Source organism: Puma concolor, chromosome A3 (assembly GCF_028749965.1).
Source record: "Puma concolor isolate L17-30 chromosome A3, mPumCon1.1.hap2, whole genome shotgun sequence".
In the NCBI taxonomy this organism is placed as follows: domain Eukaryota; kingdom Metazoa; phylum Chordata; class Mammalia; order Carnivora; family Felidae; genus Puma; species Puma concolor.
The window spans coordinates 41,127,820-41,150,217 of record NC_141669.1 but is presented as its reverse complement, the minus strand read 5'-3'; the positions used below and the strand labels follow the sequence as shown (position 1 = coordinate 41,150,217).

Below are 22,398 nucleotides of genomic sequence, written 5' to 3'. Positions count from 1 at the left end.
AACGACCCTTGTTTTGGGAGGGCTGGAGCACTCTGCCCTGTACCATAGACCTGCCTGGGAAGGATTTTCAAACAGAGGAGTAGTTTCTGTGCAGAAACCGAATTATACACACCTATGAGAATCCTGGGTTTACACATAAAACCATGGCTGACAGTAACCTGTTTCTCCCACCACCGACCCTGCCGTTTGTTACAGCTGCCAAACAAGCTTTCCAGGGCTGATGTGGCTGACTGGTAGCTGGTGCCTAGAAGTATTTGGCACAGCATTTTTACCTAATTCGTTTTCTTTTCTCCTATGGGAAACCAATCCCTATTGTTCTGTTCCTTTCTCTTCCCCCTCAATTTTCATCATTCAGTCATTCTTACGTCAAGAAGTCTATGATAGACACACATTAATCCCTTTTCCCTTCTCTTTTAAATGAGCTCTTATCTCGTTACTCTAGGAAAAATGTCCCCTTGTCTTTCCATTCATTCATCAGATATTCACTGAAATCCTTCTGTACCTCCTCTTCCTTCATCTTATGTGTGAGTCAGAAAACAGCTCTAATCATGGCTGAAGATGATAATAGATTGAGTAATATAGAATCTTCTCTGTTTCCAGATAAGAGTTTCTGAAAGGCTGCTCATCAATGAGCAAGTCCATTGTTACTAAGATGGGTTTCCGTTTGCAGGCCAGGGATGTGTTTCTGTGAACTAAGAGCGTAGACTAGTTCTTTAAAACCAAGCAAACCACTCATTTGTTCCCAAAGGGGCCAACTTCCTCTGCACTGAAAACTTTTAGAGAATTGTAGAGAATTTAACTTCCCTCTTTGACAAAATGAGTAAGGAACTCAGTAATATAACGTCCAGCCCCTGCCTTTCTGTCCGCTTTTTGGGGCAAATTTGAACCGGCTTTGAATCCTCCTTAGCCACAGAAGAAGATTTATCACACTTTGCAAATACCTCATCACTTTGTTGTGAGGATTAATAAAGTAATATAGGTAAGCTTTCTGGTTCACAATAATGATAGAGGTTGCTACCGACACCACTAGAGTATAGCTCTATGTAGCAAAGATTTTTGTTCCTTGCTGTATCTGGCACATATTAGATACTCAGTAAATAATGAAAGGATACATGGATGCCCCTTATTGTCACATAGGACAGAACTTGTAGAATTCTACCTGAAAACAATAAAGTAAAAAAGCTGAGTCTCGGTAATAAAGGGTTGTTTTAAATTGCCAGGTAAATGTATCAGTTTCAAGCGAGTCTACTAAGTGTGAAGAGCAAGCATGCTGCAAACTCCTCCGTGTTTTCCATACTTCAGTGTTCCTCTCGGTCACTCGGTTCTCTTCCTTCTGAATCTTGCCCCTCCCCTCCCCCGAACTGTGTACCTCTTTCTCATTTCTCTTTCTCTGCCCTTGGACTCTCTTTATAGGTCTTTTCTTGAATGGTATGTGTTTGTATGAATTTCTCTACTCCGTTTCCTCTTCTCTTGACTTTCTCCCTTCACCATCGTAGAGATTTTTTAAAATAAACATGTATAGAGTTTTGGTGGTGGTGTGTGGGAAACTCCTGGAGTTACTTCACCTTTGCAAGCATGATTGAATTTCCTCTGTGATTCTTTAATAGACAGAAGGAAAGCTTTTCACTCCTGATCTAAGCTCCCAGATTGTGTGAAGCATTTTAAAATTTGTCTTAAATTCCTTCCTCCTGCAGTTTTGCTTCTGGAAATATCCTTTGACCATCTTCTTTAATTCTGGCTACTTCTGCTTTTCACTGAGTTACAATAAGTGGTTCATTAATTGCTTCCATGTTCATCTGAGATCCTCTTCAAAGGGTTGCATGATTTTTCAACCACTTAATTCAAAGAACCTTTTCTTGGAAATTGTCCTTATCATTATAAAGTTGTTTTAATGACATAGTTCTCTGTGCCATTCTCAACATTAATTGTATTGTATAGCATTTGCAATATAATATACTGGGTTTTTTTGTTTTTTGTTTTTTCTAAGTCACACTTATTGGAAATGCAAGGGCCCTGAAGTGCCTGAGTGGCTCAGTTGGTTGTGCATCTGACTCTTGATTTGGGCTCAGGTCATGATCTCACAGTTTGTGAGTCCAAGCCCTGTGTCAGGTTCTGCGCTGACAGTGTGGAACCTGCTTGGGATTCTCTCTTTCCCTCTTTCTCTGCCCCTCCCCTGCTTGCACTTGTGTGCTCTCTCTCTCTCTCTCTCTCTTTCAAAATAAATAAACATTAAAAAAAAGAAGAAGAAAAGAAACGCAGAGGCCCTAAAGAGATAATACTTAGATATTTTGCTAAAGTAAAAAGAGGGTCTTCTCCCCAAATTACCTGGCACTAGAAGTCAAAATAAATTGTCATTGACAAATACTATGTTATATAATCCCAGGCCTTCAAATTCCAGGAGGGTTCTTTCCTTTTGTGTTCCTTGTCACTGTATTCCTTGACAGATCACTGCCCTTTATTGACCTTCCCTTCCCATCAGCTCTTCCCTACCTAAAAATTTATTGAAAAAAGAAAAAGCTATATCACCCTTTGGGTTTTTCCTTTTTAAAGATCTGTAAATAGGGGGGCGCCTGGGTGGCTCAGTCGGTTAAGTGTCCGACTGTGGCTCAGGTCACGATCTCACAGTTCATGGGTTTGAGCCCTGTGTCGGGCTCTGTGCTGACAGCTCAGAGCCTGCAGCCTGCTTCTGATTCTGTGTCTCCCTCTCTCTCTGCTCCTCCCCCGCTCATGCTCTGTCTCTCTCTCTCCTTCAAAAATAAATAAAAACATTTAAAAAAAATTTTTAGAGATCTGTAAATAGGGGCACCTGTCTGGCTCAGTTGGTAGAGCATGTGACTCTTGATCTCAGCATTGTAAAGAGGTTCGAGCCCCACATTGGGTGTAGAAATTACTTAAAAATAAAATCTTTAAAGCAAATAAATAAACCATCATAAATAAATATAGCAGCCTGTTTGTTTCATTTTAGAAAATTAAGGGGAGAAAAGACTTTACATATTATGTTAGTGGCTTTTTAAAACTTTATTTTCTGTTCCCACTAGAGGGCATTCTTTCCTCTGATTTTAATTCATAGCTTTTGTATATTTATTTTACAGAACTGCTAAATAAAAAGATAAATGTAGGGACGCCTGGGTGGCTCAGTCAGTTAAGCGTCTGACTTCCACTCAGATCATGATCTCACGGGTTCACGAGTTGGAGCCCCACATCGGGCTCTGTGCTGACAGTTCATAGCCTGGAGCTGCTTCATTCAGATCTTGTGTCTGTCTCCCTCTCTCTCTGCCCCTCCCTCGCTTGCATTCTCGCTCTCCAAAATAAATAAAAGTTAAAAAAAATTTTTTTTAAATAGATAAATGTTGAGGATATGAATGTGCTCAGATACACCTCTTACAGATAGGAGTTGTCAGAAATATACCATTCTCTTCATTTAAGTTTCATCTGTGCCAATATCAAAATTGATGTCAAACTATATTTCCTAGCATTTTTACCTCGTAAGTGAGCTTGGTTAGATGGGGGATCACAAATATCCCACCATAACTTTATGATGCTGTTTGTGCAGTTACATTTTACAGACCAGTGCTTATCCTAATTTATGTTGCAGTATGGCTAAAGCTAGATTATTCAAAGATGAGTTTGCGTATTTTATTATGTGGTTAACTCAGTTTTTGCAAGCTGTATTTAATATAGGGCAAACGAAATCTAAACATATTTTGTTAATCCAGTAGATCTCAGTGCTAACACCCAATGGTTTTCCAGCCTTGCCTCTCAAGGCAATATTTTATTTGACAGTATTTGAACTCTTGTTTCTGTTGTGACATCATGCTTTTCTGCAGGAACTTTATCCTTAACATCTAATCAGAGGCAGCTCCATTCTTCTATTAAAGAATTGATAATTTGACATGAGCCGCATATATGTTCTGTTCCAGACTTTCCTGAGCCTCCTGGTACCAGGTACGACCACAACTGCTAACCAGGAGGCTGTGCAGCAAAGAGCTAACTTTTTTTCCTCTAGTAGGAGCCGTAGATTGTGTGTAGTTGACACTAAGGGAGCAAATTTTGTTAGTCTGTGTTATTAAAATGAATTCAGACAGGTATACTCAGAAGGGACTCTAAGTGGGAAATCTGGGCTCTTTGTCAAAGCTAAATGAGATTTGGTAACTCAGAGTGGGAGTGGGGGGCGGGGGGAAAGGGAGACTTGGTCGCTATCAGGAAACTGCTGCAGAGCCTGTGTATGCTTCTGTGCTTTTGTTTGCAGATTTAGAGCTACTTGCAAGTAGAAGGTGGTATGGAATCTTCTACAAACTTAAGATACTGACTTAATTAGGTATTGATTTAAGCTTATGTTGACAGATTCGAAGAATTAAATTAGAAGTGTTAAATGGCAGAGCTATTACAATGAGAAGGGCAGGCTGTGTGGAAAACTGATATAAAACATTTTCACCTCCTTGATTTTTTATTCATAGTCCTCTAATCACAGAAATCCTCCATAGCATATTTGACACCATAGATAATTTATAAAGCAACTCTTATGTTTAAGAGACCCTGCTAAGAACTTACCTATCATAATGTTTGATGGTATGGCTGAACTGTATATTTGTGTTTGAAATAATAACTTTGAATCATAAAAGTTGTGTCTATAGACTTGAAGTTAGGAAACATACATTTTAGAAACGACTCCATGGGGCGCCTGGGTGGCTCAGTCGGTTAAGTGCCCGACTTCAGCTCAGGTCACGATCTCGCGGTCCGTGAGTTCGAGCCCCGCGTCAGGCTCTGGGCTGATGGCTCAGAGCCTGGAGCCTGCTTCCCATTCTGTGTCCCCCCCTCTCTCTGCCCCTCCCCTGTTCATGCTCTGTCTCTCTCGGTCTCAAAAATAAATAAATGTAAAAAAAAAAAAAAAAAAAAAAAAGAAACGACTCCATGAAAAATAGTTAATATTATTTTAAAAACAATAACAACAGCCCTATTTCTTAGGATTTAATTTTTTTACGTAGTCTTTACACCCAACATGGGGCTCGAGCTCACAACCCTGAGATCAAAGGTTGCATGCTCTACTGACTGAGACAGCCAGGCATCCCAACACTGCTGTTTCCTAAAGAGCTGACAGTTACTAAACTCCAGCTTGGTTGTAGGTGAAGCCTCCCACCACCTCATACCCTTATCTCTTAGGAGAGCTATGGGCATTTTTGTTTTTTAATTTTTTTAGTTTATTATTTAAAAAAAATTTTTTTTAATGTTTGTTTATTTTTTTTTTAATTTTTTTTTCAACGTTTATTTATTTTTGGGACAGAGAGAGACAGAGCATGAATGGGGGAGGGGCAGAGAGAGAGGGAGACACAGAATCGGAAACAGGCTCCAGGCTCTGAGCCATCAGCCCAGAGCCCGACGCGGGGCTCGAACTCACGGACCGCAAGATCGTGACCTGGCTGAAGTCGGACGCTTAACCGACTGCGCCACCCAGGCGCCCCAATGTTTGTTTATTTTTGAGAGAGATGGAGACGGAATGGGAATGGGTTAGGGGCAGAGAGAGAAGGAGACACAGAATCTGAAGCAGGCTCCAGGCTCCAAGCTGTCAGAGCCTGCTGCAGGGCTTGAACTTACAAGCTGTGAGATCATGAGCTGAGCTGAAGTTGGACGCTCAACCTACTGAGCCACCCAGGTGCCCCATTCTTAATTTTTTAAAGTTTATTTACTCAGAGAAAGAGAGAGAGAGAGGCAGGGAGGGGCAGAGAGAGAGACGAGGAGAGAGAATCTAAGCAGGCTCCACACTGTCAGCACAGAGCCTGATGTGGGACTTAAGCTCATGAACCATGAGACCATGACCTGAGCCGAAATCAAAAGTTGGCTGCTTAACTCACTGAGCGCCGCAGGCACCTCAAGATCCATGGGCATTTAGATTTAGATAGCCTTGAATTATATCAGAAGAGTAAAACAGGCAAGGGATAAGCACCAGCAGACCTTCCTACTGAACGTGATGGATGCAGAGTTTGGTAGTATCACCATCCAGGGTTGCCGTAAGGTTTGTTCACGTTATATTGGTCAGCCAGCATCCCCACTATGGGAAGGAAGGTCAGGCCTACACAGTAACGTCAGATGGGACACACCAGAAAGTTAGTGTTCAAAGCTGGGTTTACCTTTCTGGCATCTTTTTAGCACAGTTCATGCTACATTTGTTTGGCAAAGTTATTGTATCCAGTTAGATTAAACTTCCATTTGTTAATCTAAGCAGTTATTTACTGCTTTTCAAGATTTTTATGTTTTATGTTTATGTTTTATGTTTAAAGCGTTATCATGCCTGGCAGCTGTTTTGAATGAGCAAATTTTAAAGTATTCCATCCTTTTGCTCAAATACCATCTTTTCTGTGAAGCTTTCTTGCCCACACAATTTTTCTGTTTTCTGCTTTATTTTCCTCCATAGCACTTTCTTCTAACTTGCTTTACAGCTTCATGTGTTTTTATACCTGTCTTCACCCACCAAAGTGTTAGCAGCTTCATAGGGGCGGAGCTCTGTCTGTGTTGTTTATTGCTGTCTCCCCACCACCTAGAACAGAGTAGGCACTCGATATTTATTGAATTTGCTGGAAAACTACTGGCTTGATGCCATCGTTTGGCTTTCAGTGTAACTTGGTGAGATCTCAGTACATCTCTGGAAATCTTAACAATCGTGAAGGATATTTTGAGGACTGATTTAAGAGGTTGTATATAGAGGTGCCTGGGTGGCTCAGTCAGTTAAGTTTCTGACTCTTGATTTTGTCTCAGGTCATGAGATGGAATCCCTTGACAGGCTCTGCACTGAGCGTGGAGCCTGCTTAAGATTCTCTGTTCGCCCGCTGCCCCTGCCCTATTTGTGTAAGTGTGTGTGTGCACATGTACTCTTTCTGTGTCTCAAAAAATAAAAAATAGAGGCGTCTGGGTGGCTCAGTCGGTTAAGCGTCCGACTTCGGCTCAGGTCACGATCTCACAGTTCGTGAGTTCAAGCCCCGCGTTGGGCTCTGTGCTGACAGCTCAGAGCCTGGAGCCTGCTTCACATTCTGTGTCTCCCTCTCTCTCTGCCCCTTCCCTGCTCATGCTGTGTCTCTCTGTGTCTCAAAAAATAAAATAAAAATTTAAAAAATTTTTTTAAATAAAAATAAAAAATAAAAGGTTGTTTATACTATTACTGATATCAAATTGTATACCAGAAAATATGATAACCTAGTCCTACCACATTTGAATAAAATAATGTTAGACCTTCAGGCACACCTGGCTGGCTCAGTCAGAGGAATGTGTGTGATTCTTGATCTCAGGGTCATGAGTTCAAGACCGCTCGTGTGTAGAGATTACTTAAAAATAAGTAAGTATTTGTTTTAAAATTTAAGACCTTCAAGGGCACCTGGGTAGCTCAGCCTGGGTGGCTCAGCCGGTCAAGTGTCCAACTTCGGCTCAGGTAATGATCTCATGGTTCATGAGTTTGAGCCCCACATCGAGCTCACTGCTGTCAGTGGAGCTCACTTTGGAGCTCACTAAAAAAAAAAGAAAAAAATTTTTAATAAAATAAAATTTAAGACGTTCAAATTTTTCTTCTCATATGATTCTCACAGAAACTTAATAGATGAAGAAATGTAGTAGAGTACAATAAGTGGTTTGCCTAAGAGCCCATGGTTAATAACAAGAATCCATGTTCTTTTTTAAATAAAAACTTATTCAGTAAACATTTATTGAGAATCTGTAATCTGCCAAAACTATGCTAGTTTTCCATCTTGAACTGACAGCCCAAGGGTTGTTATAAGCTTTGTTTTTTGTTTGTTTGTTTGTTTGTTTTTTATTGAAGGGGGAGGAGACTTGAAGAAAAATTGAGGGATAGTTGAGGACGTTTTTCAAATAAATGTAAAGGAAAAGAGTGGTACTACAGATCCCCTCTGCTAGATGTGAAAGTATTACCTTTCAAGATCGCTGAGTACTCCACTCCCCCCAGAGGAAACCACTGACCAAAATTTTGTCATTCCCTATTTTCCTTTTATAGTTTCACTACATGTTTGATTTCCTAAACTAGATAGTGTTTTTGAACTTTAAACTATATATGTTCTTTGCAGGGCGCCTGGGTGGCTCAGTCGGTTAAGCTTCTGACTCTTTCATGATCCCAAGGTTCGTGAGTTCAAGCCCTGCATTGGGCTTCATACTGACTGGAACCTGCCAGGGATTCCCTCTCTGCCTCCGTCTCTGCCCCTTCCTCGCTCACTCTCTGTGTCTCTCTCTAAAAATAAATAAATAAATAACTTAAAAAATATATATGTGTTCTTTGAGACTTTCTTTGATACATCTGAGATTCTTGAAGTCTTTACCTATGGCTATGATGCATTTTCTAATTCATTCTGTAATAGACTGTTGATGGGCCTTTGGGTTGTTAACATCCCCCCTCCCTTACCATGTTGCAAAAACTGCTGTGAACATTCTTCTCCATTCTTCTGGTACACATGGACAAAAGATTCCCCAGGGAATATACGTAAGAGTGAAACCTCAGAGTCATTGGAATTGCGCATATTTAACTTGACTAGAATGTGAACAAAATTTTCCAAGTTGTTGTGATGATGTATGCTCCCACTAGCAAAGTAGAAGTGTTTCTGTTGTATCTTCACTAGCACTCAAAATCATCAGATTTCTAGGTTTTTGCCAGACTGGTAGGTGTAAAATGATAGCTCCTGAAAATTTTATTTGTACTTCTTTGATGACTGATGAGATTGAGCATCTTTTCATATATTTATCGGTCATTTGTGTTTGTTCTTTATAGTGCCCATTGAAGTCTTTGCCCATTTTTCTCTTTTTTTTTCTTTTTTCTTTTAATATTATTATTATTATTTTGAGAGAGAGAGAGTGGGGTTGGGAGGGAGGTACAGAATCTGAAGCAGGCTCCAGGCTCTGAGCTGTCAGCACAGAGCCCAATGCAGGACTCAAACTCATAAACCATGAGATCATGACCTGAGCCAAAGTTGGACACTCAAACAACGGAGCCACTCAGGCACCCCATTTTGCCCATTTTTCTATTGGATGTCTTCTTACTGATATGCCCGCATTCTTGATGTATTCTGAATACCAAACTGTTGTCTGTCATGTATGTTGCACGTATCACCAGTTTCAGGGCCTTCTTGCTTTCCATCACTCTAGGGCATTAGAAGGTAAAGAAAAAGTCTTAATTTTAATGTGGTTTAATGTCTCTCTTTTTGGTTTCGACCATATGTATGTGTTTTAAGAAATTATTTCCTACTCTGAGCTCATATAATTTTTCCCTATATGACCTTTGAGGGATTTTTTAAATTAAAAAAATATATATTTATATATATTTATATATATATTTATATATATTATATATATTTATATATTTTAGATATTTTATAAAATATAAGTTTTATAAATATAATTATAAATATTTTATAAAATATATTTTATTATGTAAATAAATATGCAGTATATTTTATAATATATTTTAAATATTTTCTAAAACATATTATAAATAGTATAAATATTATAATTATATATATTATAAAGTATATTATAAATATATTATAAAATATGTATATATTTTTTAGTTTCCTTCGACATTTCTCTTTAAGCCATCCAGAATTGGTGTTTGTGTATGGGATCTGTGGAAGAGATCTGATTTTATTTTCCCCACATATGGATGATCACCTGTTCTACTACTCCCTCCTTTCCCCACTGATCTCTAGGGACTTTGTTGTCATAAAACAGATTTCAACATGGGTGTATCTGTTTTGGGCTTTCAATTCTCTTCTCATTGGTCAAATGATCTGTGTCTGTGCTGATACCATCCTGTCTTAATTTCGCTTTATAATAGCTCTTGATATGTTAAGCAGATCCCTCCATCTTATTTTTCTTCAGGAATACCTTGGTTGTTTGTGGCCCTTTGTAACTTGCATAAAAATTTGAGTCAGCTTATCATGTTCTACAAAAACTTCTTTTGTGATTTTGATCAGAATTGCACTGAATCCATGAATCAATTTGGGGAGAATTGACATTTCATTTCATTGAACCTTCTCTTCCATGAACTTGATATTATTATTTTTTTTTAAGTCCTTTAATGTCTTTGAATATACATATACTTTTTTTTTTAAGATTTTTTTTTTGAGAGAGTGTGCACATGTATGCATGCACAAGGGAGGGGCAGAGGGAGAGGGAAAGAGAATCTTTTTTTTTTTTTTAATTTTTTTTTAACGTTTATTTATTTTTGAGACAGAGAGACAGAGCATGAACAGGGGAGGGTCAGAGAGAGGGAGTCACAGAATCTGAAACAGGCTCCAGGCTCTGAGCTGTCAGCACAGAGCCCGACGCGGGGCTCGAACTCACGGACCGTGAGATCATGACCTGAGCCGAAGTCGGACGCTTAACCGACCGAGCCACCCAGGCACCCCAGAGGGAAAGAGAATCTTAAGCAGTCAGTGCCCAATGCAGATACCAATGTGGGCTTGATCTCATAAGATCGTGACCTGAGCCAAAATCAAGAGTCAGACACTTACTGACTGAGTCACCCAGGTGCCCCAAGATTTTTTTTTAAAGTAATCTCTGCACCCAGTGTAGGGTTTGAACCCACAACCATGAGATCTAGAGTCACATGCTCCACCAACTGAGCCAGGCATCCCTGAATATATTTTTACTGATTAGCTTTATAAAGGGCCATCTTTGGTTAAAGTTTTTTATATTTATTTTGAGAGAGAAAGCACCCGTGGGGAAGGGACAGAGAAAGAAGGAGAGAGAGAGAGAGAGAGAGAGAGAGAGAATCCCAAGCAGGCTCTGCACTATCAGTGCATGGAGATCATGACCTGAGCCAAAGTCAGACACTTAACCGACTGAGCCACCCATGCATCCCAATTCATAGGCATTTTTTTTAATGCTGTTACAAATGTCATATTTTTTTTTATTGTGGTAAAACATAAAATCTATCATTTTAACCATTTTTTGTATGTACAACTCATTGGCTTTAAGTATATTCACATTGTTGCACAACCAACTCCAGAATTTTTCCACCATCCCAAACTGAAATTCTATACCCATTTAACAACCCTACCCAGTCCCTGGTAACCACTTACCTACTTTTTCAATGAATTTTACGAATCCTAAGTACCTCATGTGAGTACAATCTTAAATGACATGTTTTTAATAATAAATTTTTCTTTTTTGGAGTTATGAAATACAACCGATACTTTATTAAATTAGTTTTTATATTTATCAACCTTGCTTAAAATAACTATAATAATTTAGCTGTATTGGGTTTTTGCATAACCAAGCATATTACTTGTGAATAAGAGGCTTTTCCTACTATTATGCCTGCCCATCAAGTTTTAAATTCTAATTAATTTTTTTATATTTAGATGTTGTTTGCTTCATTTTCAAATCTGTTGGTTGCCTCTTCTTTTCAAACTTCTCTTTTATTTACTTTAACCTATTAACTATTACCTCATATCCAATTCTGATATAAACTCTTTCCCAGTCTGATTCGGCTGTTTCTGCTACTTCTTTCTCATGGTGCTGTGTGTGTGTGTGTGTGTGTGTGTGTGTGTGTGTGTGTGTGTGTTTTGTGTATGGATTCATACTGTGGAAGTTTATTTCTGCCAGAGGCTTGGTGGTAGTGTTTGCTCCCTTAGGACTACTTTGTTTGTTTGTTTGTTTGTTTGTTTGTTTGTTTGTTTGTTTGTTTATATTTTGTTTTTAAGTGATTTCAACACCCATCATGGGGCTCAAACTCACAGCCCTGAGATCAAGAGCTGCACGCTCCACCAAATGAGCCAGCCAGGCACCCCAGACCATTTTAAACTAAACTCTTCACCTGAGAACCATTTGGAACCATTTGTTAGTTTAAATTTGGACTCTTCACTCATTACAGGGCTGGGCTGGTTTGTGGTTATGATTTCTCAGGGCTTTTTGTTGTTGTTTTGTGCCAAGTGGGTGAGCGAATTTCACTAGGGCAAGTTTTGTAATCCCCTAGGGAGGATTTCTGGCTTGCCCATGCACTGAGAGTATATTAGGGTCTCAGCCTTACAAGGAATTGCTTGTTAGACACTCCACCTTTGGCAGACTTTGGTATTCACTTCCTGTGCTTTGTCCTGCAACGCTGTGAAAATCCAAGCTCAGATTTTTACCTGCTTTGGTAAATGAATGCTTGCCTCCTTTAGTGATTCTAGTTACCAGTTCCTCTTTCACTTGGTTTTTATCCGCCTGCTAGCTTATCAAGGCATTTTAAAAGTTGATTTTACATTTTTATCAAATATTTTAAGTTATTTTCATGAGGAATGTAAATCAGAGTAACAAATCCACCACAGTGTCAGTTATTCCCGTATCATCTATGTTGTTTCTGGTCATTTGGGAAAGGAAATTTGGGGTTAAATCTGTACTTAAAAAATGTTATAAAAATGAGATGGAGTGGGGCCTATTACAGCTGCTAATTAATGATATTTCTTTTTTTTTTAATAGGTGTCAGCTGTGATGCATGTTTAAAAGGAAATTTTCGAGGTCGCAGATATAAGTGTTTAATTTGCTACGATTACGATCTTTGTGCATCTTGTTATGAAAGTGGTGCAACAACCACAAGGCATACAACTGACCACCCAATGCAGTGCATATTAACAAGGGTAGATTTTGGTACGTATTTATTTCTCATTCTAATGGGTTGTCATTTAGAATTTTGTGTGCATGTGCGTGAAGAAGTTTAAAGGCAAGATGTTCTAAAACTATTCCCAATAGCATACATTAAAAATAACATGACTCTTACTTTTGTATTCTAAAGAATTCTCATAATCATAGCTCAACTGTTCATAAAAGCTATTCAGATATGTATCTAGAAAACTGACATGGTATGAGATGGAAGGAGCGCCTCAGTAAAATAAATGAACTGTTCGTGCTAGCAGTACACAAGTATTCTTGCTCTGGCTGCCAGAAAGCACAGTTTGTGTTTCTGCAGTTGATTAGAAGCCCTTGTTAATCTATAAGAAAGGCTATAAATGTTTCATGCTATAATTTCTTACCTGGTCGGCACTTGGGGTTTTTTTGTTTTGAGAGCGAGAGAGACGCACGCATGAGGGGGGAAGAGAGAATCTCAGGCAGGCTCCACACTCAGCACAGAGCTTTTCTGTTTCTAGCCATCATAGTGGGTGTGAGGTGGTATCTCATATGGTTTTGATTTGCATTTCTCTGATGGCTAATAATAGTAACCATCTTTTCTTGTGCTTACTGGCCATTTGTATATCTACTTTGGAGAAATGTCTATTCAGAGCCTTTGTCCATTTTTTTAATTGAGTAATATGTCTTTTTATTATTGAGTTTTAATAGTTCCTTATATACTCTTTATACAAGTTCCTTATCAGGTGGATGATTTGCAGAAATCTCCCATTTCATGGGTTGTCATTTCACTTTTTTGATGGTATGTTTTGAAGCACAAAGATTTTCATTTGTTGTTGTTGTTGTTTATTTATTTTGAGAGAGAGAGAGAGAGAGAGGGGGGGGGGGGGGAGGGGCAGAGAGAGGGGGGAGAGAATCCCAAGCAGGCTCTGTGCTTGTCAGCGCAGAGCCTCATGCGGGACTCAGACTCCCAAACCGTGAGATTATGACCTGAATCAAAATCCAGAGTCGGATGCTTAACTGAACTGAGCCACCCAGGCGCCCCTACAAAAGTTTTAATTTTGATGACGTCCAGTTTATCTTTTTATTTTCTTTTGTTTTGCTTTTGGTGTCATATCTAAGAAACCATTACCCGGTCTAAGATCATGAAGATTTACATTTTTGTTTCCTTATAAGAGTTTTATTGTTGGGGCGCCTGGGTGGTACAGTCAGTTAAGCGTCCGACTTCAGCCAGGTCACGATCTCGCGGTCTGTGAGTTCGAGCCCCGCATCAGGCTCTGGGCTGATGGCTCAGAGCCTGGAGCCTGTTTCCGATTCTGTGTCTCCCTCTCTCTCTGCTCCTCCCCCGTTCATGCTCTGTCTCTCTCTGTCCCAAAAATAAATAAACGTTGAAAAAAAAAAAAATTTTTAAAGAGTTTTATTGTTTTCGCTTTTACTTTTTTTTTTTTTTTTTTTAGTTATTTAAGTAATCTCTACATGCAGTGTAGGGCTCGAACTCACAACCCCGAGATCAAGAGTAACATACTCTTTCTACTGAGCCAGTTAGGCACCCCTTAGCTTTTACATTTAGATCTTTGCTCCATGTTGCATTAATTTTTTATATGGAATGATGAGATAGATCATTCTTTTGCATATGGATATCCAGTTGTCCCAGCATCATTTATTGAAAAAGACTATTCTTTACGCAGTGAATTGTCTTGGCATTCTTGTTGAAAATCAGTTGACCTGAGGTGGGAGGGGTAGGGGATTGGTGTAATATTGGTCACATGGTACAAAGTTTCATTATGCAAGATGAATAAGCTCTGGGGAGCTAATGTACAGTATGGTGACCATAGTTAACAATATTATATTGTATACTTGAAATTTTTGGGGAGGACAGATCTTAAATTTTTTCAACACACACACAGGTAACTATGTAGACATGGTGATCTTTTCACAGTGCATACTGCATCGGAACATCAAGTTGTATATCATAAATATACATAATTTTATATGTCTGAAATATCTCAATAAAGCTATTAGGAAAGTTGGTTGACCATAAATGTGTCTTTCCTTAGAGTCTCTGTCTGTTTCATTGATTTATATATCTGTCTATATGCTAGTACCACAGTCTTAACTACTGTAAACTTCTAGTAAGCTTTGAAATTGACAAGTATGAGTCTTCCAGCTTTGTTTTGTTTTTTGTTTTTTCAAGATTGTTTTGAGTATTCTAGATACCTTGAGTTTCTATGAAAGAATTTTAGGATCAGCTCATCACATTTCTGCAAAGAAGCCAACTGGGATTTTGATGGGGATTGTTTTAAGTCTGTAGATCAGTTTGGAGAGCAACAGTATTAAGTCTGCCAGTTGGTGAACATGAGATGTTTTTCCATTTGTTTAGTTTGTCTTTAATATTTTTCAACAAAGTTTTGTAATTACCAGAGGTTAAGTTTTATACTTCCTTCTTTAAATGTGTTACTAAGTATTTTATTCTTCTTGTTATTGTAAGTGTATTTTTAAAATTTTATTTTTGGATTGTTCACTGCATGTGTATAGAAAAATAATTGGTTTTTGTATGGATCTTATATCCTATGATGTTGTTCATTAGTTCTAATAGGATCTAATTGGATTTTTTAGGATTTTCTATATGCAAGGTCATGTCATCTGCTGATTACAAATGGTTCCACTTCTTCCTTTCCCTCTAGCTGCTTTTCCTTTCATTTTCTTGCCTAATTACTAGACCATCCAGTAAAATAATGAATAGAAATGGCTAAAGCAGATACTCTTGTCTTGTTCCATGTCTTAGGGGGGAAAACATCCAATCTTTCACCAATAAGTGTGATGTTAGCTATAGTTTTTTTGTAGATGTCTTTTATCAAGTGAAGAAGTTTTATTGATTTTTATATATTTATCCCCACCTATCCCAAATATACCTGGCAAGTCTTATACATATAATAATGTGTGTGTGAGTGAGTGTGAGTGTGTGTGCACAAGTGTGTATGGGCAAATACTTTTAAGATAGCCTAAATCTTCCTAAAAATGAATGTGAACAAATCTCTCACATAGCAAATGTTCTCTCTTATAAAATTTTCTCTTATAATGTGCTATTTTTAAAAAAATTCTTATGTTTATTTTTGAGAGAGAGAGAGACAAGAGCACAAGCAGGGGAGGGGCAGAGAGGGAGACACAGAATCTGAAGCAGGCTCCAGGCTCCGAGCTGTCAGCACAGAGCCTGATGCAGAGCTCAAACTCATGAACCGCGAGATCATGACATGAGCCGAAGTTGGATACCCAACTGATTGAACCACCCAGGCGCCCCCTCATATCCTATTAAATTAAGCATTTGTTTCATGTTAAGTATAGTTCTTTGGAATGAAGTGACATAACATACTAAATATACTTTCAAATGCATTTCCTTTTGTGTTACTAATGGAGAAAAATAAACTTATTTCTTGAGATGTACTAATGAGGCAAACAGATTATTTCCATAGAATATCACTAATTCATCAGTTCTTCAGTAACCAACATGGACAGAGTCTGTTGTGGTAGTACTCCATTCAAGTTAGCATTTTTGCTCAGGGTCCTTCCTGCTGTAAGAATGGTGTGTGCTTTAGACAGATAGCTGCGTCTGGGGTTTGGCATATTGATCACATTTGCCTATTCCGAGCACTTGTGTTCTTGTATTATGATATGCCCTGCTGATTCTTTTTTTTTTTTTTAAGATTTTATTTTAAGTAATCTCTGTACCAAATGTAGAGAACTAAACTCACAACTCCAAGATCAGGAGTCACACACTCTGCCGACTGAGCCAGTTGGGCACCTCTCCCTCTGCTGATTTCTTTGTGTTGATACTGGCTTTGGTACAGTAGCCACAGAGATAAAGAAAAAATAAATTACAGTAAAATTAGAACTAGATGTGAAATGAGAGATGTTTCAGAATTAAATGAAGGGAGGGGGCCTGGCTGGCTCAGTCAGAAGAGCATGTAACTCTTGATCCCAAGGTCGTGGGTTCAAGCCCCACATTGGGTATAGAGGCTACTTAAAAATATCTTTAAAAAATATTCAAAGTTAAATGAAAGGATAAAAAGTTGTTTGTTTTTCTCTCTTTTTAAAATTTTTTTAACGTATATTTGTTTTTGAGAGAGAGATGGGGCACCTGGGTGGCTCAGTCAAACATCTGACTTCAGCTTCAGTCATGATCTCACAGTTTGTGGGTTTGAGCCCCCACTTTGGGCTCTGTGCTGACAGCTCAGAACCTGGAGCCTGCTTCCAATTCTGTGTCTCCCTCTCTCTCTGCCCCTCCCCTGCTCATGCTCTGTCTCTGTCTCTCTAAAACGAACAAATGTTAAAAAAATTTTTTCTTTATTTTTGAGAGAGAGAAAGAGCATGAGCAGGGGAGGGGCAGAGAGAGGGAGACACAGAATCCAAAGCAGGCTCCAGGCTCCGAGCTGTCAGCACAGAGCCAGATGCGGGACTTGAACTCACGAACTGTGATGTGAGATAATGACCTGAGCTGAAGTCGGATGCTCAACCGACTGAGCCACCCAGGTGTCCCTGTTTGTTTTTCTCTTAAGGAAATAATAGCTATGTGGGTGAAAAAGGAATTTTGGAGGGGTGGCATGGAGTCCCAGGCAAAATAAGGATGTTGCACATATGAGGTACCTAAGCACTCTTTGACAGGGTGAGGTTTTTGGAGATTTCAGGGACACTGTTGTTTTACGTTATTGTACCTACCATATGTTTACATTTTCATGTGATAAAAGAAAATAATAATTATTATTTCTCACTGCAGTTCCATTTTTATTTTTCAGATTTGTACTATGGTGGGGAAGCTTTCTCTGTAGAGCAGCCACAGTCTTTTACTTGTCCCTATTGTGGAAAAATGGGCTATACGGAGACATCTCTCCAAGAACATGTTACTTCTGAGCATGCAGAAACATCAACAGAAGTGGTAAGTGAAGAAACCTTGTATCTAAAGTGATGTGTTAACGTACATCATTTCTAACAAAAGTAAAGCCAGGTCACTATCCTCTGTCTCCTACTAAGTGTACTGATACTGTTTGCATAATAATTATTAAAATGCTCTTTTAACAGCAAGTTTTACACATCCTAGGAGGTTGCATGTGTGCAAGATAACACGCTTCATTTATTCACACTAGCCGTTCTCGCCCTGTTGCTAAAAGCACAGTGTGGAATCTTGACCAAATTCAGGAGCCCTTAGCAAATGTACTGTGAACAGGTTAAAAGCACCCCACCCTGAAGCACAGCTCTTTCTAAAAAGCAGGTATTCTTGCTACCTGCTTAATTTTTCTTCTACAAGAATGCCTTCATAATGAAATTTTAAATTTTTAAGTCATAAGTAATAATCCATTGTCACATCTCATTGTAACATATCGCTTACTTTGTTTTTATTAGGTCAGATCTCTTGGTTCATTGGTCGGAGCTCTAAGGTCCCTACAAGTTCCTTCTACTCTAATCTTTCCCAACTGGCTAAGAGCCAAAGACCTGGAATAATGCACAAAGGAAATCTTGCCTTGAAAGCTTTTTGGGCATTTAACTTGACATCTGAGTCAGCATATATTCAACTTTTAAGAAACGATAAAGTACACCCAAAAGAGCACCCTTCCCCCCCTTTACTATTGGTAATAATAGATAAAGTGAGAGATGAGAAATGGAACTGTAGGTCTGGGATTTGGAGAATTTTGGCACAAGCAATTGCACATGGCATCAACTAATAAGCCCTAAATGTATTCAAAACAAATCAGCTGAAACTCAAGAAATAGGGTGTCCGAGGACATACAGCTGCTGAGGGGCAGAGCCTGGTGTTTGAAGTCAGCCAGAGTCCCTCTGGGTTGTAGAGTCCCTACTTAACCATTGTCCTGTTTTATCTCTGCTACAGCCCTGCTGTTACAGCTGTGAGTACTACAGGTTCACTTTTATTCTCATTCACACTGCTTAGTTGGATGCTTAAAGTTGCTTATAAGGTGCGTAGTTCAACCATTTGGTAAATTGACATTATGTAGTCCCAAAGCCAAATTTTCGTATCTAACAGCTCAGAACTGCTCTCATCTGGAGCCTCAGAACACTGTTGACACATTTTACTACTGTTCTTAATTTGTTGTTCTTATTTTGTAAAGGTGACTTTGCTTCCTTTTGGTTCAGTCCCAGATACCAGTATGAGGAATGTGGACTTGATCGCATCTCCTCCTCATTGTTGTGGGAAATTTGGAATAATTTCTTTTTGACTTAATTTCTGTTACTGGATACAACAGAGAGGGGTTTCTCTTACTGAACCAGGCATTCTTAAAATCTTTACTAGCCAGTAGGCCCTGGGATAGTACTTCATCACTCCACTGGGGCAGGACAGCTACTCAGTTTTCCACACCCCAAATTGGAGAATCCAGCAGAAAGTTAAGTCCCTCCATGAGCGAAAAGCTAGTCTTTTGAAATAAGAATGAGTAGTTCTGCCTCAGCAGCTTTGCCTTGATTTTTTTTTTCCTGTAAGTAAATACTCATAATTTGTTTACACTCCTCTACACCTGATTCACAGTTTGAAAATTAAATATTTACCATCTACAAATGGTTTAGTGGTCTGTCTCTTATAAGGCATGTTCAGTGTGTGCCTTTGTTAAGTTCCCAAGCTTTTGGTACATAGTTCAAGACAGTGGCCATACTGTTTTTAAATTGGTTTTTGTGGAGTATTTTAAGGATTGCTCCCTCCTCATCAGCCCTTAGTCTGCATGAACACCACATCTGCCCTCTGTTTCCACCCAGGCGTTTCAAAGTGAAAAATGGCAAGCAAACAAGAATCTTTGATATGAAGGTACAGGGTTTTTTCTTCCTCAAATCTTGTGAGCCCTGTCCTCTTTAGTCCAGGGCTGGCACCACATATGGCTTACTGACTAGTGTCCGTTCTGAAGGATTGGTGCCTATGCCACCAGTTATTAAGTATTTTGAGTGCCTCTCTGCATGCGTGTGAAGCATTTATAAATGTCCAGGTGATGTTACTAGGTGTCCCTCTCACCCCACCGCCCTCCCCAGTATTTTGCCAAGGTCATGGTTAGTCAAACGTGGAAAACTTCTGGAGTTCGAGAGTGACTCGTGTTATTTTGGTGGGGGACTCATGTGTACCCCATTTTCTATTCCTATCTACATTTTTCTTTCCTTTTTTTTTTCTTTTTCTTCTTCTTTGTTTTTTTTGTTTTTAGAGAGAGAGAAGACACAAGTGAATGAGGGGCAGAGAGAGAGAGAATCACAGGAGTGGGAGAGAATCACAGGAGAATCACAGGCAGAGACAGAGAGATAGAGAAGTGAGGCTTACCTCAAGTGGGGCTTGAACTCACAAACTGTAAAATCATGACCTGAGCTGAAGTCAGATGCTTTAACAACTGAGCCACTGTGGTGCCCCACCTACATTTTTCTTTCTAAATGCTTAATGTGCTATCTTGCTTTGCTCCTGTGTTTCTTCCATGTGTCGGCTAGGCCACCGATTTGTAACTTCATGGGACTTAAGGATCTCACTCCTCTAACCAGCATCCATTTGGAACATTTAGGGGTAAAAGAATGTCACTGTAGGTATTATTGTCACCACTAGTAAGCATTTACTGATACCTGACATAGCTGGTAAGAAAGTCTACTGAAGGTTAATGTTTAAAACAATTTTATAGGGGCGCCAGGGTGGCTCAGTCAGTTAAGTGTGTGACTTTGGCTCAGGTTAGGATCTCATAGTTCATGAGTTTAAGCCCTGCATCGGGCTCTGCACTGCAGAGGCTGCTTGGGATTCTCTCTCTCCCCTTTCTCTACCCTGCCCCCACTCTCTCTCTGTCTTTCTCAAAATAAATAAATAAACATTTTTTAAAAAGAAAAAAATACAACAACTTTGTAGACAACTTTATAACCTTGTCTATATGTCTCTGTTTTCTTTTTCAAATAGGGACTCTAAAGGCCCCATATAAGATTTGCCCCCCTTCTTAAGATTAATTTGGGATTACTCAAGAGACTTTGATTTTGAGGGTATGGAGGACCCTTCAAAACCAGATACTATGAAAAACAACATCTGACATAGAATGAGTGAGGGTGATTACTAGTTAAAAATTTAAGAAGTGGATTGGGCATAGCCTCAGGAGTCTTTTTTTTTTTTTCTAAGCTTTTATCTGTTTATTTTGAGAGAGAGCAGGCGAGCAAGCACGAGCAGGGTAGGAGCAGAGAGAGAATCCCTCACTGTCAGCAGAGAGCCCAATGCAGGGCTTGAACCCACAAACCATGAGATCCTGACCTGACCTGAAACCAAGCGTTGGATGCTTAACCAACTGAGCCACCCAGGCAGCCCTCAGGAGTCTCTGTGTAAACACTAAACATGGTAAACAATGTGATCTTGAGATTAAGCACAAGTTCTTAAAATCCCGCATAGTTACCACGAGATATGGTAGATTGGGTAGATTGGGTAATGGAAAGAATTAAGAGGGGAAGTGTAGTACAGTATGTAATTTTAAAATCCATCAATCTAGTAGCAGAAGTGAGCAGTAGTGGTCAAATGGGATTGCAGATACGAAGGATTATTGAGGAAGTGTGAGGATGGTGGAAGAAACATGGTAGGTAGAAAAACTTTTCTTCGGACATAAAAGAAGTGACTCCTGAATTTTTTCTTAAATCCTATGTATTTGAGCTTGCACTGTAGCTAGTTTGAAAGCCGTCAGAGATTTTGTTTTTAGATGAAATGTTCTGCTACATTTCATTAATGACATGTAGTTAGCTTGCTCTCAGTTGTTAAAGTAAATCTCTTGTAATTTATCTGAAGACTATTATGCTTAAAAGATAAAAGCACTTTTTGGTTTACCAACATTTTCTTCTGTTTTCCAGAAATGTATGTATTAATGTATTATTCTGTTCATAATAACAGCAGTCTTCTAATAGGTCATTGCTGGGAACTTCTTGCTTTCTATTTTTCATTTGATTTACTCATTTTTATTACTTTCTAGAAAAGGGGTTACGGTAGTGTCCAGCTTTTAGGTGCTCTTCATTTATGTTACTGATAACATTACCCCCACCCCTTTTTAATGTTTATATATTTTTGAGAGACAGAGTGCAAGCGAGGGAGGGGCAGAGAGAGAGGGAGACACAGAATCCGAAGCAGGCTCCAGGCTCCGAGCTGTCAGCACAGAGCCCAACACAAGGTTTGAACCCACGAACTGTGAGATCATGACCTGAGCCGAAGTCAGACAGACGCTCAACTGACTGAGCCACCCAAGCATCCCTCCAACCCCCCCCTCTTTTTAAAGTTTATTTATGGGGCCCCTGGGTGGCTCAGTCGGTTGGGTGTCTGACTTCGGCTCAGGTCGTGATCTCGCCATTCGTGAGTTCGAGCCCCGTGTCGGTCTCTGTGCTGACAGCTCAGAGCCCGGATCCTGCTTGGGATTCTGTGTCTCCTTCTCTCTCTGCCATTTCCCCACTTGTGCTCTGTCTCTCAAAAGTAAATAAATATTAAAAAAAAAGTTTTAGGGGCGCCTGGATGGCTCAGTCGGTTAAGCGTCTGACTTCAGCCCGGGTCATGATCTCACAGTCTGTGAGGTTGAGCCCCGCGTTGAGCTCTGTGCTGACAGCTCAGAGCCTGGAGCCTGCTTCTGATTCTGTGTCTCCCTCTCTTTCTGCCCCTCCCCTACTCATGCTCTGTCTCAGAAATAAATAAACATTAAAAAAAAAAAAATTAAAAAATAAATAAATAAAAAATTTAAAAAAGTTTTAAAAAAATAAAAAAAATAAAGTTTATTTATTTATTTTAAGAGAGAGAGCGAGCAGGGGAGGGACAGAGAGAGAGGAAGAATCCCA

At 39.3% G+C, this 22,398-nt stretch overlaps 1 protein-coding gene across 1 annotated transcript in view; it reads left to right on the top strand.

The window, feature by feature from the left end:
* KCMF1 (potassium channel modulatory factor 1) overlaps positions 1-22,398 on the top strand; it is a 78,861-nt gene that overhangs the window by 35,787 nt on the left and 20,676 nt on the right. Inside the window, exons 2-3 of the mRNA XM_086700725.1 lie at positions 12,451-12,618; positions 17,385-17,524. Coding sequence (XP_086556851.1) covers positions 12,451-12,618; positions 17,385-17,524 — 308 coding nt within the window. The remainder of the gene's footprint in view (positions 1-12,450; positions 12,619-17,384; positions 17,525-22,398) is intronic.